This window comes from Nymphaea colorata, chromosome 11, assembly GCF_008831285.2.
Source record: "Nymphaea colorata isolate Beijing-Zhang1983 chromosome 11, ASM883128v2, whole genome shotgun sequence".
Classification (NCBI taxonomy): Eukaryota; Viridiplantae; Streptophyta; class Magnoliopsida; order Nymphaeales; family Nymphaeaceae; genus Nymphaea; species Nymphaea colorata.
This window is the reverse complement of record NC_045148.1, coordinates 8,015,884-8,043,194: the sequence shown is the minus strand read 5'-3', so window position 1 is coordinate 8,043,194 and position 27,311 is coordinate 8,015,884. Positions and strand designations below refer to the sequence as shown.

At 39.6% G+C, this 27,311-nt stretch overlaps 2 protein-coding genes across 3 annotated transcripts; both read right to left on the bottom strand.

Moving 5' to 3' along the window:
* Positions 1–1,124: 1,124 nt before the first annotated feature.
* On the bottom strand, positions 1,125–2,921 carry LOC116264351 (vacuolar protein 8-like). Its single transcript, XM_031644495.1, has one exon. The coding sequence runs from the start codon at positions 2,919–2,921 to the stop codon at positions 1,125–1,127; it is 1,797 nt and encodes a 598-aa protein (XP_031500355.1).
* An 8,871-nt stretch (positions 2,922–11,792) lies between these two features.
* Positions 11,793–17,780, bottom strand: LOC116264121 (protein TRANSPORT INHIBITOR RESPONSE 1-like). 2 transcript variants are annotated; one of them, XM_031644130.2, is made up of 4 exons: positions 16,645–17,777; positions 14,939–15,431; positions 13,021–13,787; positions 11,793–12,150 (listed from the first exon to the last, which is right to left on the bottom strand). In XM_031644130.2, exons 1-3 carry the CDS (start codon positions 17,145–17,147, stop codon positions 13,035–13,037), a joined length of 1,749 nt encoding a protein of 582 aa, XP_031499990.1. In that variant the 5' UTR covers positions 17,148–17,777; the 3' UTR covers positions 11,793–12,150; positions 13,021–13,034. The 2 variants fall into 2 exon arrangements, with proteins under 2 accessions (XP_031499990.1, XP_031499991.1); XM_031644131.2 differs by lacking the exon at positions 11,793–12,150 and adding an exon at positions 12,304–12,625 and having other exon boundaries at positions 16,645–17,780.
* Positions 17,781–27,311: the final 9,531 nt, after the last annotated feature.

Sequence of the window (27,311 nt, the reverse complement as noted above, 5' to 3'; positions counted from 1 at the left end):
AAATAGGGGACGGCGCGCACATGCAGGGGGCGGCACATGCAGCCGGCAGGCGCCAAAATCATCCTTCGTCCGATCGAACCAACCTTACTTTGTTCATATATTTTATAGACATCCTATGTGCAGTCTCTTCATTAAATATTTTGTTACAGATTTGTAATATAAAACATGTTTATGTAATATATAAATACTATCACTGTAGGTAAGTCAAAATCATATCTTTTAGAAGATGAGCATTCATCTGACACTTTCAAACTATTCTTTTATCAAGATATCTACAACACTTTTTTAAGATATGAAACATTTCTAGCTGCCGAGTGGTGAAACTTTTTTTCCTTTTGATAAGTTAAGCAGATTCAATTTGAATGTCCTTGGAAGAAAAAAGAAGCTTCCCATTAAAGGATTGAAGGAAATCGGCAAAATTAATCCGGCCTCTTTCTTGGGCAGTGAGCAGTGAGTTGACAACCTCTCGCTCACTCAAAACAAATATTATGATGCATGTTTATGTTTAGGAAGACTTAATTTTTTCTTGTCATCTACATTGAAAAGACGAATTTGGGAAACTTCTTGAAATACTAATTTTTTAAATGTACCAATTAAATGCTACCTAAGTTTTAATAAAACAATGCTCCCCATGTTATTTATGAAAACTTCCTTTTCTCTTGCCACCCAAATACAAACCAGTTGTTTAAAATTAGTTAAAAAACCAAGTTATCACAGAACTTAGGCTTCAGAAACAAATGGTAGTACACAACCTAAATTCTTGAAAAGTTTGTCCTCTTATATATACATAAATATCACAAAAATGTTGATCGTCTTTGTTATTTCAATCTACATCATGAGCTTGCTTGATTCATTTCCGTTTGTCTTTTTAGATGTTGGAAGTCAGGATAAAAACTGGTTGATTGCATAAAATTATTCTAAATTAACTGCAAAAAAAAGTTCCAAAAATGAAAAAACACTTATATATCATATGGTTACTGGTTATGTATAAGTGGCGACATTGGGTGCCAGGCAGGAACTAATGTGCTCATTCAAACAAATGTGCGTGAAATGTGAGATGTCACAACATAGAAAAACACGATCCAGAAATTGGAAAAATGGGAAGTTCAAAAGTCTTTACAAGGTCATGATCTCCAAATGCCGCCAAGGATCTGTTTGAATTTGCTGCCGGCTATGCGCCGGAGAATGCGCCTCGCCTCCGGGTCATCAGCCGCTGCGAGCCGCTCGACGGCGTGCGCCTTGTCGGACGACGCGATCTTCCGTCTGCCCGTCGGGGAACCTGATACCGAAATGAGACCAAGAAGGAGAAAATGTCGCACCCCGGTGCCGGTGTCTGAGTCGAGCACTTGGAGGACGCGAACGATGTTGTGATCTTCTTGAACAAACTTGTTCCTGCTTTTGGGGACGGTGAGGATCTCCGATATTGCCTCCGCGGCCATCTCTCTCACTGCGACGGACTTTGCGTCGAGAAGCTTGAGCAACTCCGGCATGATTCCCGCGTCTCCGGCAGCACGTTTTGCCTCATCGGATAGCTTCACAAGGTCTCTCACGGCCCGCACCGCAGGCTGCTGCTTTCCAAACTCTCCGAATCTAAGGATCAAAGGGATCCAGCCGAGGAAGCCGGAAAGAACGACGATCTTTGCCGAGTTTGGTGACGATACCAAGTTTCCGATGGCCTGCAATGCCAACTCCCGGCACTCCGGCGACTTCGAACCCAAAGTAGACACCAGCGACTGGACACCACCCTCCTTAACAATTAAGTTCTTAGAAAATCCGTCGCCGGATGACATCATTCGTAAGCAATCAGTCGCATAAATCTTTGTGTCGTCATCGCCTGCATTTAGAAGGCGGATGACGACCGAGGCAACGCCCTCGTCCACCATGAACCGCCGGATCTCCTCCACTCCTGCCAGGTTCCTCAGTATCCCGGCTGCCTCTCGCCGAAGGACGCTCTCCGTGGTGTGGCAGGCGGCTAACGACGCCGTTACTCCTCCTAGAGATGAAACTGACCATGCGTTCTCTGAGTAAGCAGTGAGTCGGTTAAGCACCACGGCGGCGGCTTCCCTCCCTTGGCCTCTGCCCTTCTCCAAAAGCCTGATTGCCGGGGGGATGACTCCGGCGGAGACGAGCTCAGCCTTGTGCTCTTCGTTCCGAGCGATTGCTGCTAGAATTCTTGCCGCTTTATTGCTGAGCTCGACGTCGTCCGACTCCAAAACCACCACCAGTTGAGCTACCTCGCCGGTCTGGACGACGATCCTCTGGTACTTCTCCTCGCAGACGATCTCCTCAAGTGCCCGGAGTGCCTCGACCTTCATGGCTCTGGTTCCGATCTGCACACGAGTGAAGAGGTCGCGCACGAAAAACTGAACGTCCTCTCGAGGTGCACCGGCGGGAGGCCGGGAGACGACGATCGCCAGAGCATGGGCAGCAAGGGCTCCCGACTGATACGCAGCGTCTATGCGCCGGAGATGCTCGTCGAGGCGACCGCAGATCTTGTCAAGGTCGCTCTGCATCAGAAGCTTCCCACTGTAGGTCAGCTCCGTGCAGATGTGCGCCATGGCGGCACATTTATGCAGCGTTGCAATGATCGACCGGACACCAAGGGCGGAGAGCTCGCCGGCATGGCCGCCGTTGTCGGAGGCCGACGCGGAGTCTAGAAGGAGCAACGCCTTGGAGAGGTCGGAGTGGAGCCGATCGAGCTTAGCGCGGATGGATTGCCACTTCACCGGGAAAGTCCGCGTCGAGTGTGTGCCGACCGTCACCGACGCAATCAACTCCACTGCTCGACGCAATCCATACTCCTGCTGTCGGGATTCCACATGCTTCCCCAACTCCTCCGCCGCCTTCTCCTTCTCCGGCTTCAGCTGATCATCCTGCTTCCACATTTCCAGTTTCACTATTCCTTCAACCAGTGGACGCATTGGGAGATGCCCATTTCAGGCAAAAAGGACACCTAGTTCTCCAACGTGTTGCTGGATGTTCTAGAGAGAGAGAGAGAGAGAGAGAGAGAGAGAGAGAGAGCTCGTTGGCAATGGCGGAAAGAGTTAGTGTTGGCAAGACCAATACGATGGCACGACCGGAGCCTTGAGGAAAGCTGACGTTTTTGTCGACCCACGAAGCTGGTTGGAAGGAGTGTTGCTTATAACAGCAAACAAGCTCTTGTCTTCTTCAAAGAACACACTGTTGTCCATTGTGCGGTTGCGATCCCAGTGGGCCATCTTTTAGATCTCAAATTTAGGAACAGTTATTTTACTATTTGATTGCAGGAGAGAGATCACTCCTGTCTTCCTGAGATTAGCAGAAGCAGATAACTCAGTAGAACAGACACCATTTTTACCTACTGGTATGGTTCATTGGCCACTTGCTTTGCGGTTTTGCAATGAAAAATAATGGAGGTTTGTGATTTCCCAAATATTTTGCAGAGCAGCTGATTCTAGAATGGTTCTCGAAAGCTGATGTCTGCATCCAATTGGATCCACAAGTTGGAAAAAGAAACAAGAAATGTCATCTTCATTATCAATTTTATAAAAGATATCAGTTGATTACAAGAGATCATAAAGAATTCGGAATACAACTATTCCTGCACTTTTAGAGCCCTTGCAAATACTATCATATTTCCACAGCAATTTGATTTATCCCATTCAAAACTAATACTCTGAAAAGACAATCCATCTCGAATCTTAAGTGTTTGCTTCATTCGATTAATCGGACAATGGACAATGGCCGCTCAGAAATGTAGTGAGATAAAAACGAACAAGTTCCGTATCGACCAACGACCAGACATAAAATATCATTTTCCAAATCTTGTTTTATTTTTTGCCATTATGGTTGGGTTCAATGTGCGTCGTCTTTTGTGACTACGCCTAAACAGTCGCTATAAGCTAGCCAACGAAGAAACGGAAATGTCATCTTTACATTGTTCTATTTGTGCCATTATGGCTGGATTGAGTGTGCACCTCTTCTTTCCTATGCTTAAACAAACAGATGACTTGATGTGCTGGTAGAAGCAGGCCAGCTTGGGCCATTCATGGAGTTATGTGATGAGCTTAGATGTCACCCAGGGGTTGGCGCCACGGATGGGGAGGGGTGAATCCTTTGTCGACTCTGACTCTTCCACTCCAGTCGTTACTTTTCTTTCTGTTACTTCTAAAGTTTTAGAAAGTTCAGACTCCAATTTTCGATATTCCTTTCTATAGAACCTCGAACAAATGGCATCTTCTTCCGAAAATCCTTACTATGCTTTGCATGATATTGGTTTCATTACTTTCACTCAAACAATCATGAAAATTATGCTTGTATATTAGTCCATAGGTCATCAAATTGGATATGTAATTATTGGAATTCCATTATGAGACCCAAATGATGGTTTATTTTTTCTTTTCAATTCTCTATGTTGTAAAAGGAAATCCACTAATGTACAATTTAAACACATTAGGGACGGTGCTGCACTAAAAGCAAGCTTTATACCCTATGAAAGACAAGGGTCAGGTGGAGGTTTTGGCCCTCAGCCGGACCGGCGGTGGTACTATCTAAAGATGAGGAACACCCTAGATTCGAAACTGAGCTCACTTGTTCCTTTGTGTGTAGCTGGAGTTTGGAAACAATCTGTTGCAGTTAATTTCCACACGCATGAAGTAAATTTTATTAGACCATGTTGTACTTAATTTTATGATCAGCATTCACAAGATCCTTGGACCCAATTAAGCACATTATAGATTCATCAGTCTCATCCATGAAAGGTTACAAGAATTGAACTTTTAGGACATACTGGCCCCTTATTCTGTGGTCTACGACTCATGATTTCATGGGGAACTGCAAATTTTTCACCAGAGGCAAACAAGAAAGAACAATAATTGAACAAGTCATCACACTGTCTTTGCATGAAACACCACTCCTTCAAAATGACTAGTTTAATGAGTTTATGGCCCCTACGAAAAGGCAAGATGATCAGCTTTTTCCCCCCTTGGTGGGTCTCTAATGGATTCCAAGTTCAAACCCTGTCAGTACCAACAATGATTTATGACTTTGATTATGTTCTTGAGAGGTCCCTAGTACTACTGGACAGCAGTCATGTAGTTAGGGTGCACGGAGTCCCAGCCGGGCTGGCAATAACGAACTCAGTGATCTAATTTGATCTGTTAGAGGATTCAAACAGACGGGGCAACATGGCTGACCCACTGACAGACGGAATGGGCCTTGCTCTGTCTAGTTGGTATGGAAACGAAACGAATCGGGGACCCATCTTTGTGGTCGGACCAGCTAGGCTCGAGCCACTTGAGGATGGGGCAGTACCACTTATATGTATAATACTTTTGCAGAAATAATTGTGCACGCCATGATCAGACCCAATAGCTGAACCATTAAAATATTTTATATGACATGTTGGTTCACATATATATATATATATATATATATATATATATATATATATATATATATAAAAACACACACACAGAGAGAGAGAGAGAGAGAGAGAGAGAGAGAGAGAGCCTGAGTAATACAACCCAGTAAAGGATTAGCATAAGGGTTGCACAATGAGCTGAGCCAACTCGGCCTCGACTCGAATTCGCAAGAAAAAACTCAGCTCGTGCTTGACTCGTTTATAACAAACTGAGTTTGAGCTTACAAATATACTCGAAATGATAAACGAGTTGAGTTCAAGTTTCAAGAACTCGACTCGGTTATACTTGACTCCCTTCACACTTGTACTCCATATAATATTCTAAAGCCGGTTCACCCAATCAATGGTTTCAACTTTGAGGGTAGAACATATTTTCACAAGTTACACGAGTTAACTCTAACACTAGTTAAACAAATTACACTAGTTAAATGAGTTAATGCTTACATGAGTTACCGCCTAAATGAGTTAAATGGGTTAGACGAGTCGAGTTTAAGCTCAATTTTGTGTAGTCGAGTCAAGCTCGAGTTTGCTATAAGGAGCTTGACTCGAGTTCGAGCTAGCTAAGCTCGGGCTCGACTTGGCTTGTGTGTACCGCTAATTAGCATAGAAACTCTCTTCCAGTTTTTTGGGAATTCACCATATGGATATTGATTTAGCCTACTTGACTTTTAAACTCAACTTCTTCCATGAGATCTTCCCCCCTTTCAGTTTATCAACAAGCTTTAAAAAATTTTGCCTGTTACTTCAAAAATCAAATTAACATACTTGTCATTCTTGTTAGTCAATAGCCGTATTGAATGTTTAAAGCTTACTACATAATAGGTTTCAAGGCGAATAAAATATAAAGTAATAACAAATGAACAATGAACTTACAAATCAATTTGCAACAAATGACTAACTTCTAACATGAAAGGTCATTCAGTAACCTATCAAACTCATATATGAAATGAGTGAAATAAGAAACCACTTGCACAACATTGACAAAAGTTCCATATCGTGGTGTCCTTTTCATAAAAAAATATCAAATGGGAGTAGGAAACATCTTAATGATAAAGCAGAGAAAAGAAGCACGAAAATGCACAAAGGGGAGTTTTTACAGGTAGCGACCAAATGGTAAATCGAAATCTGCCGGCCGCCTCTATTGAATGCATCTTTTCCGACGAATTTTGGCAATGAAAAAAAAAATAAATAAATAAATAAATAAATAAATTGACCCGGCAACTAGAGGTTGCCGCAGATCTCTCTCTCTTTAATATATATATATATATATATATATATATATATATATATATAAAGATTTGAGACGTTCTTGCATTTCTTAAGATTGACATCTGCATAGATGCCCATGAAATGGATTACGTGTTGACAAAACTCTGATTGGTGAAAGGGGGTGATTGATCAAGAGATTATGTTGTTATTCTTTTCTTCGACTATCAGAAGAATATGCAAATAAGGACCAAAAGTTTCAGAGAAGAGGTCGGCAAGAAATTAAAATGCCCACCCGAAAAAATTTTACGCATCGTCTTGCTTTCTATACCCAAAACATGGGGTGAATTGCCATGTATAATCCAACTATCTGGTTCTGAGAAGATGGACAGGAACAGCAAACGACATTCTGATCTTGTGTTCTCTTTAGCATCTGAAGTTTGCATATGTTTGGTGAGTCTGAATTTTTAATCCGGTAATGTTATGTGATATTTACTGATTTGAAGCAGAAAGCAAACGAGATGAATAAAAAGTCCTACAAAACTCAGGCTCCTTCCAAACCAGACACCCTTAAAGATGAAGTTTTCCCTTTTTGTTACTTTGTCTTGGATCATTGCAGGAAAGATGCTAACCTGAGTAGACAATGTGGTTAGGACAGATGCGTACGTTCTCAATGCTAAAACAACGTAAAGCTTAGTTCCTAGCTACAGAAGAGACAGAGGATTAATTTTCAAAAGGATCCAAGAAGCAGAGCTCCCGCTTCGTTTGTTTTCTTCGGCTGCCATGTGCAGATGACGCCATGAAAGAAGATGACAAAGCTTTGAGATACCAATCATGGTTCACGAGAAGTGTTGATTGTTGATTGCTTTGAACGGCGCCGTGAGACTCACAGGATCCTTCTTAATTCTTGAAGCCGGAACTGCTTTGGGGAGCTCAGTCGGTGGAAATATTAAATCTGTTTGCTTTATAACCAAACATGGCATGCAGCAAACAATATACCAAGATCTTTTATGGTTTCTGGAACTTTTAGTCTGTGGAAATTTTTTCTTGGGTGTGTGTGTGCCCGCGTGTAGGGAAAGAGAAAGAAAGATCCTCCCATATTCATCACGAGATCCCTGTGAAAAGCTCTACGGGGTAGTTGGTGCAGGATGCTATGTAGCTCCTATATATGGCAGGACAGATTGATCTAGTGAGCAGCAAGTACTCTTTTGGTCTTTTATTATCAAGCAAATGGTTCTACCATTGATAAAGAAGAGTCCCTTATAAGGTAAGACATAAGCTACTTGGTCCACAAATAATGACAGGAAATGTTCTTTCTCACTTAAACAGCATCAACAAATAGCTTGTTTGTAAGATATGAGAATGAAAAATTAACATGGAAGGAGAATCAGTGATCCACTGGCAAAACCAGAACAATTTCTTGGAGTACTCATTCACAGATTTTCGTATTCGAAAGGGACTCATTCACAGATTTTCGTATCCGAAAGGGCATTGTTCATGTATATAACAGAACAGATATTTCAATATGCTAATGTGAACATAAAGAAACATTAAGGAACTGGTGTGGGCAATGATCCCCACCAACTAGCTAGAATCTGATCCATTGTGTCAGTTGTCTATTAGTCAGGGGCGGAGGGAGGGGAGGGCCCGCCTAGGCCATGGCCCCACCATGAATTAAAAAAAAAAAAAATACATCGTAAAAGATAAAAAAATTTTGTTGCCCTATGTATTTTTTGGTTGTGAGTTTAATTTGGCCCCACCCAAATCAAACCCAAAAAACCCAACCTCCGTTTGGCCCGCCCTTGAAAAAAATACTGGCTCCACCCCTGTATATAGTATATGTATTGCTGGCCCAATCCTAACCATTGGCATGCATTTCTAATAAATTGAGAAACCAGCATATGTAATTGTTCATCTTCCAAGAGATCCAAAAGCATATGATGACTACCAATTGGTGAAGCCATTATGGCCATTTTGAAGATAACTTAATTAAAGTAATCTATAGGCTATCATGAAAATAAGACAAAATTATAGACGAGATCATAAAGAGTGCCAGCTAAGTTTGCTTTGGCTCCACACTGAAAATCATATATGATTAAATATGAAGTCAGTGAGCACTTGTTTTCAGCCTGAGTGCAGCGAGATGCCAACATACTCATGAGTTTTGAGGTTATGGGGACAGATACATATGACGAACTCTTAAGACATGAGTTTTACTATTATCTTAATAAGAAGTCTATACATAACTGCCCAAATTTGGACATACAATAACTGCATGACGTTTCAAAATTACAAACAACCCGCTTACTTTATAAGATAATTCACAAACAGATGCTTTACAAATGGAAACAATACTAAATTTGAAAAAAAAAAAACTACTTTATCCATAGCATAGGAGACAATTTACTCCAAAAATGAAAATTTCACAAACCATACTTTTCAAGTAAATTTCTTCATAATTTTGCATCTCTCTCTCTCTCTCTCACCAAATGATGGGTAGCACAACCAGTTAGGTTGCTTGGTGTGTTATAGTCATGTCCTCAGTTCAAATCTTGAAGGGTGCTATCTTAATGATATTGAAGAATGTTGAGCTTAGGACCCATCGGTTCTTGTCCATTCCTCTCTCTCTCTCTCTCTCTCTCTCTCTCTCTCTCTCTCTCTCTCTCTCTCTCTAGCCTTTTATCTCTATACTCACAGAAAGAGGGCAAAATCACAGGCGAATAGCCAAAAATGTAAGATGTACAGAACTTTTCATTTAAGGATAGTTTCTTGTCTATTAGGAATGGTATTCTTAAATAAAGTTTAACGTTCTTGCGATGAAGTATGCGTTTTTGAATTATTCTACAGTCATGTATTTACTTGTATTTCTCAGACGTTAGGCAGTTATTTATAAGTGATGATGAAGGAGGTTTCAGCTCATCAGGGGTGAGCAACATGGCAAGGGGTTCAGCTTCTTCCAAGTCCAACCATCTCAAGCCAGTTTTCTCCCTGTTGAATAACCCAAGTTTCTATCTTTAAAACTGCATGTATTTAGATATTTCAAGTCAACAAGATATTCATAATGCAAAGTGAACCGAAGATCTTCTATGTTACTAAGAAAAAAAAACCTGTAAAAGAAATTAGTCAAGGATGAAACAATATCTTCTAACGAGCTAATTGCTTTTTCAATACCCAAGGAAGCTGCAGCTCGGGATGCATTTAAAAAAACATCCCTTCACGAATCACGCCCAAAAGAATGCAAATTATGCTTCCAATAGCCTTTTTCCAAGATGGTCTTCCAATGCTTTCATCTTGTGAGATCCTTTACTTTGGAACCTTGTATACCTAACCAGGAGAGTGAAGAACCTTTTGGGACTTGCAGCTACATTCTAGCTTACTTTTGAACGAATGACCTATTAGATAGATTTCTTAATTCCCATCTCTTGCTTCTTATCCAACTCTATGTCCAGTTTAATTATATTTTACAGAATCGGAGACCACAATCCAAATTCGAGAACTACTGTATCACCACCTTGAGTAGCCCCCAAAATTTCGAGTCTTACATCTAAAGCTCCCATTCACACTCACAGGCACCATTCGAGGGTGATTGCCGGGTGAATCAACGGCATTGGATCTGCTCATGCGAAAATACCATGCACATTAATTATTCGTCCAGATATTCGGTCATAAGCATGCATTAATAGATGATAAGCAGTGGCGGAGGCACTTGGGAGATTAGAATCCACAAAAAACTTGTGTATTTCTACATTCATTTCATTATTTGTCCCTTAAAAGTTCTTTGAAGTATTAATGGTGCCTCTCAGCCAGAAATTTCTAACTTGGCTGCTGATTACAAGGTAGAAGCAAAAGCAATTCTTAAATGAACCAGTCTCGTAGCTACATATAGGCTGACGTGGGCAGTTTCCCAGCCAACAACAAAATTTTTATTTATTTATACATAGATTTCTTACAGTTATTTACATATGTATATATGTTGTGCCTTTTTAGAAATTAGAATTTCTATAACAGTGCCCCATTAGCAAAAATTAGAATTTCTATAACAATGCCCCATTAGCAAAAATTTCTTGCTCCACCACGAATGAACTCAGTTTGAGTGAAAACGAGCCCCGGATGCAGCCACTAGCTAAACATATGAATGTAAACCTTTTTCGAACACCATGCATCTTACACTCTTAGGTATACACTGACTCAGGAAAGAGACTGCAAAGCAGCTCTGTAGATAACCGTATCATCGAACATGCAGATGCAGCAACTCCCCCTCAATCAAAAAGTGAAGGAAATTTTTTTTTATATATAATTTTCTTATAATTTAACATGAAGACGCATTTTGTAATTTTTTAGTAGAAGCCTCACTTTTCATGAAAATTTTCAAATAAAAATTTGAGCTGAAACTCACGTTACCATTTTCTTTAAACTATACATTTATCGACCAAGCTAACAATATTTCCTTTTTGACCTTTTTTGTTTCTCAGGTTAATGGAAGTAAATTCTCATTTCACAATTTTTATGAAAACAGTAGCTCGTGTTAAAAAAAGTTATAACATCCCTAAGTAAATTCTCATTTCACAATTTTTATGAAAACAGTAGCTCGTGTTAAAAAAAAGTTATAAGAAACATCCCTTTCTAAAATTATAGGCAAAAGGTAGGTCCGAAAAAAGAAAAAATCCCCAAGAAAAACTGTAGCACAATGCCATCAAGATGAAAACTTTGATATGTTGACAATGGGTATCTGCATTTGATATGGAGTCCAAGAAATTGAACACATAATTGCTCAGAAGGTTACACCAATCGGGTTCCTATCAAACAAGCAGATCCGCATTCCCACAAGTCATCAGCCTCCCTACAAACTTCATTCAGAACCAAACTACTAAAAGGGAACAGGATGAAAGGCAGTCTGCTACGTTTGGTGCACACACTCCCAGGTTGGACCTCACTCTCTCCGCACCTCTCGTCTCTCCCCAACCTTAACTGAAATGTCTCAAGCACAACGCCATTTGTCTGATGTGAAATGACTCCCTTGCAGACCGACTACATGGAATGGTAAGCTAACTTGAATACAGAAAAATCACAATAATAACAGAACGTTCGATCCCAGTTGCACAACATGAACGAACGTGAGAGCTCCAGAGAAAAGTAAGGGAAACAGTGAGAAAACAAAGTCGTGATAGGAGAGAGGGTCCAGCCCTGCAGTAGGACGCAGTCAAGCTCACTCTTGCAGTCCTTGAATTTCTTTGGAACGCTTGTTTCGTAGGGAGATTGAACATTAAAATGTTAATGTTGCTACCACTAACACTACTACCAAAGTTTTCCTTACTGCCACAGATATCATTCCCACAAATAAGAGATCTGAAAAGTAGGGAATTTAGTCCAGGGGTTTGACAGGAATTACAGCTTGTTCTGGAGGTATGGCGAGAATTCAGGTCCTTAACACCCATTGTTGTAGCCGCACCTTTTTAGTAGCCTGGCCAGCTCTCCTCCTTTTTTGGAAGCCCTTGAAGTAAATCTGCAACCGGGCGAGCCTTGTAGTATGCCGTTTATAATAGCTGTAACAGTAGATTTACAAACTGAGTGCTTCAAATTATTCTCGATGACTATCAGCAACACATGTAGGGTCACAAGTCTAGATGCTTTTTTTCGGCCATAGGATTCTTCCATCACAAGTTTGCCTCATGTATACCCACCCCCGCCACCCCCTCTTAAAACCAAGGTATAACTATTTTTCTTTTCACATAAAATATCACTAGCATGTGTAGTTAAAACTTAACCAAAACACTACAATGAAGACCCTGTCAAGGGGTGTGTGGTGAGAGGAGAGTATCAAAGACGTCAAGTTGAAGATTCTGAATCAGCCTCAGGTTCTACCCTGCATCCTGTTGCAATCTTCCCTATGATATCCTCCTTGTAAGGTTCGGTGGTTTATGGCTCACCCCAATTCAGACAAACACATGCAAAATGAAGAGATCAAAAAGAGGCATAACTTTTCTCTCTGGATTTTCAGCTGCTTTTCTTTCTTTTTTCCTATTACAAAGGAGATCATTGAAGGTCAACCTAGAACCATAGACCCAAAGCATAATTTCCAAACATATACAAAAACTTTGCTCATCATGCACTAGAAAAACACTTCTTAATGTATACGCATATGAAAAATAAAATTTCAGTGACTGGTGGTTAGAACCATGCTGTTGAAGAGTTTCACGATCAGGTATAAAAAGTTTCTCACAGAGAGTACAACGGCAAGAAAGCTGTAATGTAATCAAACAAAAAAAAGATAATCTGTTTCTAGTTCCTGAAACAATGAAAATTACCTGGAGAAAAAGATAATAACATAAATCCTTTTGCACAAACTTGCTACAAACTATGATGAATAATCTAAACTTTTAGTTTTAAGATAGCAGAATCAGAGAGAAACATACCAGAAGGACATCATTCAGAGGGTAAGAACAAAAGGTGGTGCATCTGTTCTGGGGCCGGCCACCGTCCTGTATACATACACTTTCTCTGCCTGCATCTCATCACTCTCACCTTCCTTGATTACCTCTACATTGAGCCTAGGCATCTGCCGTGCCAGTATCTTGCAGGCATTGATTGTCACCTTGCAAGCAGACATCCACAATGACCGCATAGATTCATAGCGTTCCAGTCCCGATAGTAAGGCTGCATTGCCAAATGGACAATCTCTGATCTCTAGTTTCCGCAACTTTGGACATCCCTGCAACACATACTGCATTCCCTGGTCACTGCTGCCTGCAAATGCCACGGAAAGTGTCTCCAAGTTCTTGGCATATCTGCCAATGTACTCAAATGTGCGGTCAGTGAGAAGCCCAGATACAGCAAGCCTCTGAATTTTGCTGCAATGTTTAACCACAGCACCAAAGCCTTCATCCATGGGCTCATTTGTGAGATAATCTGGTTCCCATGGGTTCATGATACAGAGACGAAAGTGAGTGAAATTTGGACAGTTTTGAGCAACTTTCTCAACAGCAGCATTTGTCATCCGCTTGCAGAAGTATAGCACATAGCTCAACTTTGGGCAACCGGATGAGACAGCAACAAACCCAGATTCAGTGACACCACCAAGATCAGGCTCGAAAGGATCAGCAGGAAAAACACGTAGTTCTTCCAACTCTGGACATGAAGATGCTACTGCTTCCAATCCTTTATCTTCAACAGTGTCCAAGACCTGAAGGTTGGTCAAATAAGGAGGAACAAGTCAGAAGAACACAAGAGAACTCAAGCTCAGAAAAGTGAAGGTGTAATGTGAGTTGAAACATATTAAAGAAGCACAACAGAGAAGACCAATTAACATTGAGAAGGGTTAATAGACAACTGGTTAGACTATGAACAAAGACAAGTTCCTAGACCTAGGGTTTTCAGTGACGGCTGATACAAATGTGGCTAAAAGGTTGTATTTCAATAAGGGAGCATATGATGGTTTGGAATTTTGATTCAAGAATGAAAATTCCAGAATCATAATTCCTCTTCAAACTGGAATGGAATCAAAATTTCAGGTTTTGGTTTCCTAATTTCAGTAACAAAATACCTCGTTTGTTTAATAATTCCAATTTCTTAAAAAATGAGCATTTTGATTCTCAAATTCAATGATTCTAGGTATATCAAACGCCCTCTAAAATAACACTGTAAAATCTTCTACTTGCCAGCTCTTTAAAATCTGTAACCAACTCAGGAACCAGCTTAGTTGAAAATCCCAAAACCAAACAAGTCAACTGGCAAAGCTTCCAAACGCAAAGATCTTTTAAACCACTCAAAGCAAGTTACCATAAGCAGGGCAAGATCAGAACCAACTCCAAATCAGATGCTGAATGGTAGCATGTCATATATTGTCAAATACCAGAGAGGAATAATAAAAAGCTAGACAAGATCAAAACCAATTCTCCATCAGACACTCAAAGGCAGCATACTATTTATTGGTCAATGCTGAAAAGGAAAATAAAAGCCAAAAGACAAAGCAACAAGGACTGCTAAGACAGAAACCCAAGTTCTATGTGGAAACCATGCTCCAAACCAGACGCCGAATGGTAACATGTCATCAATTGTCAAATACCAGAAGAAATAATAAAAAATAGGCAATATCACAACCAATTCTCAATCAGACACTCAAAGGCTGCATATTATTTATTGGTCAATGCTGAAAAAGAAAATAAAAGCCAGACAGAGCGACAAGGACCACTAAAGACAGAAACCCAACTTACATGCAGAAACCATGCTCCTAATAATCTGGAAACCAGGAAAGCACAAAATACTTTTGCAACCATGCAAAATTTTCACAACAATATACACATAAATTGCAAACCTCCATCGCGTATCACATACCCATAAGCGTCGAAGTTGAGTGCAGCCAGCAAGCAGCTGAACCAACTCGGTACTTTGAAGGACTGAATAACTCAAATTCAAAAATGTAAGGTTTGCACAGGCTAGAGATAGTGCAGGAATATACAACGGTGTCACGTCCCATAAACCTGACAAAGTGTGTAATTTTTTGCAATTGCTGAATGCATTGCTGAGCTCGGCAGTTAGCCTTGGGGTGGGCTCTTGGAAAAAGGATCCCGTTCCAAGCTCAGCCAGATGTGGAATTTTCACAAGAAGCCTCTGCAATTGTTCTGGTGTGACACACTTGTTTACTTTCAGGACTTTCAGAAACCTGCATCTAGATACAAGCCTTTCTAGAGCATCGAAGTTGACTTCACTGTTCAAACTTGCAAAGTTTAGAGCTTCAAGTGATGTAAAATTTTCAGGGAAGCAACTTAACCAGCTCCCTCCAAGATCAAGTATGTCATTTTCCTGTATGTCCAGCTCCGTTAAGTTCCTGAAAATGTAATAGTTTTAAGAACGAGTTTGAAATAATCAATCAGCATGATATTTCAGACAAACAGAAGGCATAAAATTGAATTTTGCAGGCATTGAGAACAGCATATATTTGAAGAACATACCACAGGGGTTTGAGTCTTCTGACAATCAAGAACCAGCATATTTCACAATTACGTCTTACCAATCAATTGCATAACTGTCAAGGTCATACTGACCATGAATAGGAAGTACAAAACATTTGGCTCAGACATCTTAACAAGAACAAGGCATAGGGTGATTACTTTTGGCTCGGGTCTCAAGGGCTCAGATCCAATAGGCATTAAAAAGCTTTGCCATGAACAGATGGATTATCAAATGATTGAAGATGGCCATACATATGTATGATGGCTATATAGCTTGCACACTTCACCACTTCAGAGGAGATGAGCAATCCAATATTAAGAAATGCTCAGTCTTAAAGAAAGTGCACAAAACAAAGTGGAAAGTTGCCCCCCAGGCCATGCCAAGAAACCTCAAAGTCATACTCCATCAGCTCAATCATTCATAACCACAACAGGATAAAGTTCACCCACTAAAAAAGGCATGTAATGCCTACACTAAACACATCGCTACAGTTTTGAGAGCATTCAACAGAAGTTGCATTTGCAATGTTTGAGAAACCCAAGTAAGTGTTATGAGAGAAGCAAGGAAACGTTAATACGAAAATGCATACGGAAAGGCAAAAGTTGCTTGGAGTAGAAAGGTATGATAGCCATCACTAAACAACAACAATATATATATATATATAAAGGTAAAAAAAATCTAAGCACATTTTCTTCAAAAAACCATCAAGCATAAAACCAGAAATACAAACCAATATATGGAAATATATCTGGTGGCAACCAAAAAAAGAAGAAAAGACGGTATCCCATAGACATGCAACAAAAAATTACTAAGAGGGTTCATGTCACTAACGTATAATACCACACTTCCACCAAATAATGAAGAAATGGCAGTAGACAAAGAAAAATTATAAAAAATAGGAAAATATAATAAGAGAGTGCTTGACACTTAACACATATAGCATACTTGGAATTCAATAAACCATCAAATCCAATAACCAAGGCACCAACAGATGATAGAAAAGGAAATATACGTCGCAAAAAACCCTCCGGAAGCAAATCAACATCAGCAGGCAAACGGAGACAAGGAAGAATCAGAAGAACAGCCACCTGCAATGTGTAGCAATTGAGGCAAGGCCGTCGGTGCTAAATCCATCGCAGCTAACAAGCGAGAGCGCCCGGAAATTGGGGAACGATTGCGCCAGGTAATCTAGGCTCTCATCGGTCACGGCCATTCTCTTGAGCCTCAGCTCCTCGAGGAAGGGATAGGCCTTCGCCAGGACAACCAACCACGACCCGATGTCAGCGCCCCAGTTGGCTGGAACGAGGTTGAAATCGGAGAACCGTGGCTTCCCCTTGAGCGTGATGCTCCGGATGTTTGGAAACCGCCGGACGAGGATCTCCGGCGAGACGGAGTAGCAGTTCCCAATGAACACATGGGATCGGGTCCACCTCTCCGCCGCGTACCAATCCTTGCAGACGAGCGAAACCGCGCTGCGGTCCTTGTGAGATCTCACGAACGCGAGGACATGCTCCAGAACTTCATCCGGGAAGGAGGGAACTCCAGCGCCCTGCCCACCGCCGGCGACGTCCTTCTTCTTCCTCGTCAGCATCCTCACAAATTGTCAGTAGCTGATGTAGGCAACACTACTGATTTTACAGATCAAAGCAAGAGGGCAGCTCCAATTCCTAACCCCGAACCTACACCAGCTCAAAAACCACCATTTTACCAGATAAGAACATTGCTTCTCGGCTGCAGACCATCCACACACGTCCTCCCCCAAGAGTCAACACAGAAAGAGGTTTTCTGAGTTCCGAAATCTCAGAAAATTCCGAAATTTGTCCCGATTTCGTGACCGGAGGTCTTCGGTAGCCCCAGAAAATTCAGAAAAGGCCACGATTTCGAGCGCTCGAGGACCTCTGACCTTCTGAGTTCGGAATCAGGGCTAGAATGAAGAAACTACAAAGTGGTAGTCCTAGCGCGGAGTTTTCGGGAACCATAGACGAAATTCCCGCCTTGGATCAGAGGCGAGAACCGCCATCATCATGGTTCAAGAGAGAGGTGGGATTCAGCTCACATCCTTCAAAAACCGAAGAAAGGAACTCCCCAAACGGGAAAGTAAAGACTGAAGACCTAGAAAGGTGTACCAGAGAATCCACTGCGAGAGGGAGAAAGCCCTACATCTCAACACGAATCACGAATCGTTGCCATTGACAGAAAACTAGACTTAAAAATATATAATTTTATATATTTATACACACATAAGATACCGAGAGAGAGAGAGTTCTCTCTGTAATCTACCGGACGCCCTCCTGCTTCAGTGCCGTTTACCGCGCCCAATTACGTCACGGTACTACACTTTCTTTTCAAATTACATAAATGCCATCCTCTGAGAAAAGACACTTTTAACCCCACTTGTCATGCTTGGTTTGCCTACCACATTCCGTTGCCGCGATACCACGTGAGGGCATAAATGTAATTTGGATCGAGTAAAGAAACGACACGGATCGGATCTACTTCAAATTTGGATCTGATTGAACCTTTCGCCATTGGACATGGAATTATGATCTTCTGGAATTCGGAACCGAGATCGATGGGAAAAGCTTTCATAAGATCCATCCACAACGTTAAATAGTTGATGGGTCGTGCTTTTGGTAAGTATCTTTGGCTCGAGTATGAATTGGATTTGGGCTTTGGTTTGCAAGTCCTGCCTATTTGGATCATACTGCTCATTATATTTGCTTTGTTTGCTAAATTCCACCGATGCATTTTGGTTGATCATATCTTAGATCCCTGTTCGGGTCGCAAATTCCCCATCATTGGGTTCAGTTTCAGATTTAGATTTGGACAATAATTTAAGGTTCAATTCTTTTAAACCATAGTATTAAGGTCTGACCATTACACCTAATTCGTCCCCAAAATAAATCGAATTTCAATTCGACAACAAAGTCGAAAATATTTTGGAACTGCATATCAAATCCTAAATCAATCTGTAACTGAATTTGGATAATCGAAATAGTAATCAACCGGAATGCCCAAATTAAATAGGGCATAAGGTTGTTTTAAAGGCCATAGCTCAAAAGTAGGGGTGAATACAAGTCGAGTCGGGCTCGAGTTCAGTCAGCTCAAACTCGGCTTGACTAATGAAACTTTTCCCTCAAGAATAGCTCGACGAAAATAGCTCAAACTCGACTTGGCAATTACGTGTTGAGCTTGACTCGTTTAAGGCTCGACAAACACGTTTGAATAGAATTGACATTCATCGTTGCATGTTGAGCTCGAGCTCGACTCGATTAAGACTTGACAAAACTTGTTTGAATAGAATTGATATTCCTCGTTACGTGTTGAGCTCAAGCTCGACTCAATTAAGGCACGACAAACTTGTAAACTCATTTGAATATATCGACTTGATTAATGCTCGACAAACTCGATTAAAGCTCGAGCTCGGCAATTACATGTTGATCTCGAGCTCAACTCGATTATTTGAACGAGTCGACTCATGATCTCGAGCTCGACTCGTTCAGCAAATGACTAAGCTCGAACTCATTTACAAGCCGAGTTTTAATAAGTATTAGCTCGACTCGTTGAAAATGGGATGCGTCATACAACATGATTTTAAAAGACCTATATGGGGTTGTGTTCGTGTATTGTAAAAGTGAAGTACGTGGACATCTCACCACTTGGTATTTACATGGTTCCGAACAATGAGACAGGAGGAAGGAGATAGGGGGTTTCGCTCAGGGCTGTGACATTATTGCTCCTCCTCACTCACCCTACTAGAACATCTCGACACAATAAATGTCTCTATGCCCTACTTCTATTTAAGTTAGTTGGATCCATATCCGCATTTAAATCTGGGGCCGTCGGTGTCTTCATCATTGTTTGATCTTATCTCAATTGCATGGATCGGTTTCACGTATCTTTTTTTTTTTCTATTTCTCAGAATTTAAGGCTGAAAAATAATAGATGAATTAAGTTTTAATTTAAAAAATGATAGAATTAAATCATAATGCCCTTTTTCGATCATATTGTCCTTGATTTTTCTCGTGTTTAAGACCACAAAAGTAGCGTAGTTTCGTTTACGTCGTTGTCAGTCTCCTCGTCCCATGTCGACTCCTTCGATTCAATAATGGCATATCATTGTCAAAACTGACAGCCAACAAAATTTATGCAATTCCAAATTAAGACATGAAAGGAAAGTTCTATTATCTTCTTTTTTTTTTCTTTCTTTAAATGTGTAATGTAGGTTTGAGCTAACATTACTTGTGAAATTGCCGTGAGGGCATAGCTTAAACACCTTTTGTTGGTTTATTAATATTTTTCCTATTAACGCCAAAGAAAACATTGTCATTCACATGGTCTTGTATTCAACTATATAACTTCATAGAAGTTTAGAATCAAAATATGTTTATACATAACCAATCTTTTTTTTCTTTATGATTTTGGCTTTAGTGCAATTATGGAAATGATAGAAGAAGTTGGTGTATAACTTCATACAAACTTTAGGTACTTGTATTCAACTATATAACTTCATAGAAGTTTTGAATCAAAATCTGTTTATACATAACCAAGTTTTTTTTTATGATTTTGGCTTTAGTGCAATTATGAAAATGATAGAAGAAGTTGGTATATTCAATAACAATGAATCTAAGGAGACTCTAATCAATCTTAGATAAAGTGATCTATGGTGGAGACCTAGAGTAATCTAAGAAGGGCTAGTATTGTGGCCTCTGTAACTGGAAATGTGATGATATAAAGGTGCAAAATATCGAAAGCTACTTGGTTATACTCAATTATCTTGGGATAATTTTTAGGATCTTTGCTCAAGATGTGGATTGTTAGGATTCATCTCTAATTGGGCAATTGGCTGCTGGTAAGCCGAAATTATACTGGAACTAAATAAGAGTTTTTTTAATAGATTGCAGACTTGATTTAATTGATTTGGTTGACCATAAACTTTTGGAATGGAAATATTTTTGAAATTGTTCATGCTGAAATTAATTCAACTTGATCTTTAGATGTCCAAGAAGATTGTTGCTGGATTTGAATCAGGTCATTATGGCCAAGGAGTGGTACGTTTTACAATTGGTGATTCTAGTGATGTATCTAGATTTGAAAGAAGTAATGATATGATTGAGAAGCTTTAACATTCAAGAATTTTAGCGTTGATCCTAGGCTGCACAAAGTTTTTGATGAACATCATGAATTTACATAGTCAATACAGACATATACCATTTTTTGTATGCAAAGTTTGATCGAGCGTTGCATCATTAGAGTTTGACAGGTGCCAAAAGAAAGAACTGGTGCACGCTATTCATTCGATCAAGCCAACTTGCGGAACAATCTTCGTGTGATCTGGGAAGGAACATATGGGCCATTGTGGGCAATTGCGAACACCAGTCCACATAAATTTCTTTATTTTTATATTAATATCTTACGGCCATTTAATTATTTATATATCAGTTACCCCTTAAAGTTAGAATTTGATGTATTAGTGTCCCTCGGCCAAAAATTTCTGATTCTGCCACTGATAACTTTTTGAATGCAGAGAGTTCATGCATTAGGTGGACATGGGACCTGCTGCGCCCTCGGTTGCAGCTATGGGCAGTCGGTGACTTGAGATAAGAGAAGAAACTTTTGGTGGCTTGATAAGGACGCCGAACTCAATGGGTGGGAAAGTCTCGCAGTATGGCCCAAGCCCCGGCCAAGGCGAAGTCTGCTTGCTAAGGCCAAACTTGTGGTTTTGTTCCTTAGATCCGCGGTGATTTGAGATCATTAGAATCTTAGATTCACAGATTTAAGGTCGGGCCTTCCTATCTGACCTTAAATCCACAGCTTTTTTTACCTTACTAAGATTAGGATCTTTCAAAGCACTCTTTTTAATGCAGCATCGAATCTGAGATCCGAGGCTATCATACGCAACCTTGCCATCTAATGCGCGCCACAACCATCTCTATCTCAGAATGGGGCCAATTGCAGATATATGTGTTGGTTGTTGTTGCCAACTTGCCAAGGGTGGTCTTTGGTTATTTGCATTGTTAGTTTAGTTGATGATGATTTTGTTTCTTTGGAACTCTGAGACAAAAATCAATCAGTTAGATATAGAAAAGGATTTTTGCATGGGTGCAAGTCAAAAGAAGACCCGTGTTGTGGAGGAAGGAAATATCGTATGAAATGTATCATGCTAGGGCACCATGGTGTTTGTTCATTGCTTTTGTTGGGAGGATTCAAACTTGTCGTAAACTTCAAAGTCTGTGACTATTATCTAATCAATATATGAATATATCATGTAATTTTCTTCAAGGGGAAAACAAACTTGTCACAACATTTGCTCAAAGTTTAAAGGGTGGGGATTCAAGAAACTTTGTTGGTAGGGAAATCAACATCCGTTTTTTTGTTGTGATTTTGGAAGTTTGAAGATCAAAATGCAACAGTTCATAGACACATATGAAAGCGAAACTCCTATTTCTAGAGAAAGAGCTTTGGCAATATTGTTCTAAAATCTTCCTTAGACAAGTTGCAAGAAGAAAGTTTAAAGACGAAACAATTTCGTTTTGTTCAAGAGTTCTTTGTAATAAGATTATTGCTGAATATGGAGAATAATGGAAGATTAGAAGATTGAAATAGTTGTTATGAAACTATAATTTGAACTTATATAATTTTGGTTGGAAAATCATGATAGGGACCAATACAGAGTGATATCCCAAGGATCTTTATGTTGTGTTGTAATTTCCCGTCGAGTAATCGTCCTATTATTTTGTTTATATGAACTAAAAAAATAGGATGAACGTACAACCTCTCCCCCGGTAGGAATTCATCATATTCATAAAAAAGCAATAGGACAGATAAAAGCAGTTGAATACTTAGCAATTAATTAGCACATCGAACTAATTAAACATTGGGACTAATGAACCATATTCAAGTTTTTTTATCAGATCATATTTAGATGCAAACAAGGGGAACAACGTACCATATATGCCTGCAATATCATATACTTGATTATGAGCCAATCAGTCAACTTAATTGATGGTTTAGAATGTATAATTAACGCGGAAAGTTATTTTTTAAGAAAGTAAATAACTGTTAGTACATAATTGACTTAAAAAGAGTTACATATGATACCACATGCAAAGCATCTAGTAACTTGATAAGATGGTTCATAAATCATATAGTATATTATACAAACTCTTTGCCAGACTTTATTACATTTGTCTTGCAAAGGAGCAAATTAATCAAGTAGAAAAAGGGTGGAGCCGGAACCGCAGATCTCCAGGCAATGGAGTGAACGGGAGAGAACCCACTGCCAAGTGAGAAGCCGAAACTCTTCCTCCTCTTTTTACTCCTACGGTCCAGAGCTGCATCGGGATTAGGATGTAGGCTAACTTATGGTTACACCCTTCCATTCGAGAGCATCACCGTTTAAAGTATAAGCATACCGAAACATGACAGTGACTACAAGGATTAGAAACTTAAACCCTTTTTTAATGAGTCGCCTATACTAAGGCATCCCGAGTGATCAAAGTAACAAAGTTCATGAGATGAGGCCAAGAGCATGTGAAGAGCACGTTAGGTGCACTTCATTTACTACCTTCACCAGTTGAGATGATAATGGAAAGGCCTTAACTCGAGGGCCAACTTTGTACTAATATTCTTCTTTGTGATTAATTTAATTAATTTTTGGAGATTAGCAAGAAACATCGAATTACTGATTGGTTGAGAATACGTGTCAATGCATAGAGATGAGCGCCATGGCTCTTTATATATTTTTCAGAGAGAGAGAGAGAAAGTGAATGATCGATATATTGGTATGGCACGTGGGTTTACGTAGGATGTCGGCTTTTTCTTTAAATAAAACACAATTAAGCAATCCTAATTTAATTCACTCACATGGTGTGGCAGGAGTTCTTTTATTCCACTCACTTCTGTATACTTGAAACTATTCTGGGTGTTTGATTTTCAGTTTATTCATCACTTTTTTCATTTGACAAAAAATATTATATATATACAGGGCTTTGTTTTTGTTCTTTTTTTCTGAAATCATATCGTCACATGTGATCTGTAAGATCTGTTTGCTAGAAATCAATTTTTAAATTATTGGTGTCTGACTTGTATTAAGGATGCTTCCCTGACATATATATATATATATATATATATATAAAATTAAGATCATCCATCTAAAACAGATAGATGCTTTAAAGAAAAACAAAAAGAAAAAAGTATAAACAAATATTAGATTATGAAAATACCCTTCACTTTTTTCTTTTGTTTTTCTTTAACTATCCATCATGATGGATTGAATGGTCCTTGTTAGATGGTTGTGTGATTATGAAAAGCTGAAGTTACCATTCCATTTTCTTATATATATATGAGAAAATTGAATAGTGAATTTAGCTTTTTAGAGTCACCAAACCTCCTAATATCTGATCTTATTAAATAAATGGTTTAGAAAAAAACAATGAGAAAAAAATGATTGACATATTTGTTAGGTAGGATTAGTTCATACATTTTTCTTCAAATATATTTACTTAAGATGAATGACCTTAATTAGATGTCTAGGTGATTTTGGATAATCACTCAATCACTTATTATATGAATATATATGAAAAATTGGTATATACCATAGCCTTATATGCTAAAACTTATAATGAATAATTTTGGTCATCCATTTTCAATGATAAAAGGTTAGATAAAGGTTAGAGAGAGAGAGAGAGAGAGAGAGAGAGAGAGGGATGATTTATAAGTTCGAGAGAGATTATTTATAAGTTTTCTATTATGCTGGATACATGGCGTTGAATTATTGGATCAAAATGACATGGATAGCAAATCCATGCAAATGACTAGCACTTGCGGGTGGTGGATAATTTTATTTGCCACTTGTCATGGTGCGCGCGCCCCTCCGCCAAAGGAGGCATGTTCACTCGTTTGAGCTTCTTATGCAGACAGACAAATGGGCCCTGTCTCAACTTTTCCCTCATACAAATGAGTGAGTGAAGCTTCATTTACTTAAACCCAGCTTTTTTTTTTCTTCAGAAAAGAATCCTAAGCGAGAGAGAGAGAGAGAGAGAGTCCCAATTGAAGATGATTTATAGAGAGAGAGGGAGAGAGAGATCCACAGTTGGATATGGTTTCTGAAGAAACTTAAACTGCCACATATGATTATAGAGTTCTTGAGAGAGACTGTAGCCAACAGAAAGGAAGACCATTTTTCTTAAAAAAAGAAAGTTTGTATTTATCGACAAAATAAAAGAAATAGCGGTACATAACAATGGTGCCCCATTATGGATGAAAAAAAGGCTGCATCCTTTTGTCTATTTGTGAACATGCCTTGGCCAATATTGGATGGATACGGCATTGCAGAAAAGGCTAAAAGGCCTCTCTCTCTCTCTCACCTTCAATAAAATATACGCCAATTGCCATGCCATGGATGAAGTGATCATGCTGCAACAGCGTTGGAGAAATTAAGCTACAGACGACAAAGATTTCCCTACTCTTTCTCTCTCACAGAAGCAAAACTAACTGATAATGGCTTATGGTATCTGCTTGATATTCAGATTACTGTCTCTACTGGCACGATGGTTCAATTAACGAAGATGGCAGCAGAGAACTCAACTTAAAAAATTACTTTTTAAAACCTCCATGACTATGAGCTGGCTGCCGCTTGCCAAAAACTACAGGTGAAAAAGAATAAGGTAACACGAAAGCCTTCAGAAATGCCACCACCATCACCCTTCTTACAACGATCAGAAATTCTTCCTGCTGGTTTTCAGGTATGAGGCTCGCTTTTCAAGTGCTCGTCGCTCTAACATCATCATCTCTCTTTCTCACACATACACATGCACACACACATCTGCAAGAATAACTTAACTTGGTTTTAAATTTAGGCCCACATGATCCACTGCTTTCAATTTACAACGACAGTCGGTCAGATGATGGGGAAGATGATTGCTGCTGAGTGCCCCACATGCACATGGGGATGAAATCTTGACGCCATGTGGCGGAAGCCACAGGTTCCGGATCCATTTGATCAATCGAATGTGCCCTTTGGAATTAAATTTCTTTACTGATAAAATTTCATTGCGCAGTGGATCTTAAGTTCCAACTCCCCCAATTACGACCAGACACCGAGTCCACACGGATTTATGATAAAATTAGTGCTTTTGGTTCTTCATAAATCCTCAACGTTGGGATTCCTGGAATGAATTGATGAATCAATCTTATCATTGGATCCGAAGCAATAACTGTCTGCAGTAGTTTGAAGGAAGTACAAAACAGTTGTTCGATGGACTAGAGTGCTCCTTGATGACATATAGCTCAATCATGAGCGGTTCTTGTCTCCCATTCAAGAACTCCCCATGTTCAAGCAAGCTATCTTTTCTTTGTCCCGTCATTTTCTATGACACCAAATTGTTTATTTCAATCACCTTGCAGCCCTACGTGCTTGTTGCCTACAAAATGCCCGTACCTTATGTGAAGGATTGTACTGCAGTTTTCAACCTACAGAAGAACATATTTTAGACGAACAAATATCAACGGCATCAATGAAGTTAAATACATACGCAGATGGACGCCACATATTGTTATGACAAGATAGTTTGGGTTTTGTGTCATTTTTAATGTGTCATGACGTTTTCTGAGTTCCTTAGAAGGTGATCAAGGCACCTTATGAAACTGAAAATCTTGTAAAAATATCATAGCGTATTTCCAGCGGTTGCAAGATTATCATTTGAAAGTGTGGTCTTTCTATAATTCTATCTTTTTTTTATTTGTGTATCTTGTATATATGCATCATCCGTAGTAGTTCATGAACCATCCCGGAAGCTGGAAGGTGTAGGCCGGAAAATCTGTGAATTGCATGTAAGTAGATCGCTAAATCCATACTCTCTCTTTTTCTCAATATATATATATATAGGAAAATTGAATGGTGACTTTGGTTTTCTAGAATCACCCTACCATCTAATAAGACTCGCCGGATCCATCATGATGGATGGTTAAAAGAAAAACGATAACAAAAAAATGATATGTATTTTCATCATCTAATATTAATTCCTACCTTTTTCTTCAAATTCCTACCTTTTTCTTCATGTTTTTTTCTCAAACCGTCCATGTGCATCAAATGAACAGTCCTGATCTAGGTGACTATATATATATATATGGTTGACTAATCATGGTTGAAGAATAACTGACTCCCATTTCCCAACCAGGAGGGGAAACCGATCGAGTTTCACCAGGCCTCTCAACACTTGCAGACAGGTCACTTGTGAGATCAACAATCGGATTCATGTATACACATCTGCAACACTTTAAGATTCACTTTTAACAGGGCTAAGACGGACGCCTCTAGCAGAATCAAGAGCCATGCTTCGTGTAGATCCATCTTTTAACCTCACTCACCTAAATGGGCTTTATGGATCATGTCTCTTCTTTCCTCTCTGCAGTTAACTTATATTCCTTCATTGCACTTGTCTTTCTCTCAAACTTCTCCAGAGAACTTGGCAACCTCATCCAATTTCTGCCAATCGAAAGTGCAAAAACTGAATTACATCCCCAAATCCTTGTTACACCTCACTTTTTGCAACTCACCTGCTTCAAGTCTAGATAAGATGGCTGGACGGTTACATCATGCTATCTTAGGTTTGGATTGATGGGTATCGTTCCCTGAGTTCAACTATTAGCGAAGCTCACAGTGTGGATCCAGCGAAAAGTTTCATCTCATCACAAATGGGCTACACCATAAGCAAAAATAGTCGCAATTGGTCTTGTAAAGAAGCTACAGTGG

Coding starts and splice junctions, on each gene's coding strand:
- LOC116264351 (XM_031644495.1), bottom strand. CDS start 2,921: ATGCGTCCACTGGTTGAAGGAATAGTGAAACTGGAAATGTGGAAGCAG.
- LOC116264121 (XM_031644131.2), bottom strand. CDS start 17,147: ATGCTGACGAGGAAGAAGAAGGACGTCGCCGGCGGTGGGCAGGGCGCT. Junction 15,432..16,644: donor TCAATTGCTACACATTGCAG/GTGGCTGTTCTT, acceptor TTACATTTTCAG/GAACTTAACGGAGCTGGACA. Junction 13,788..14,938: donor CTCAACTTCGACGCTTATGG/GTATGTGATACG, acceptor ACCAACCTTCAG/GTCTTGGACACTGTTGAAGA.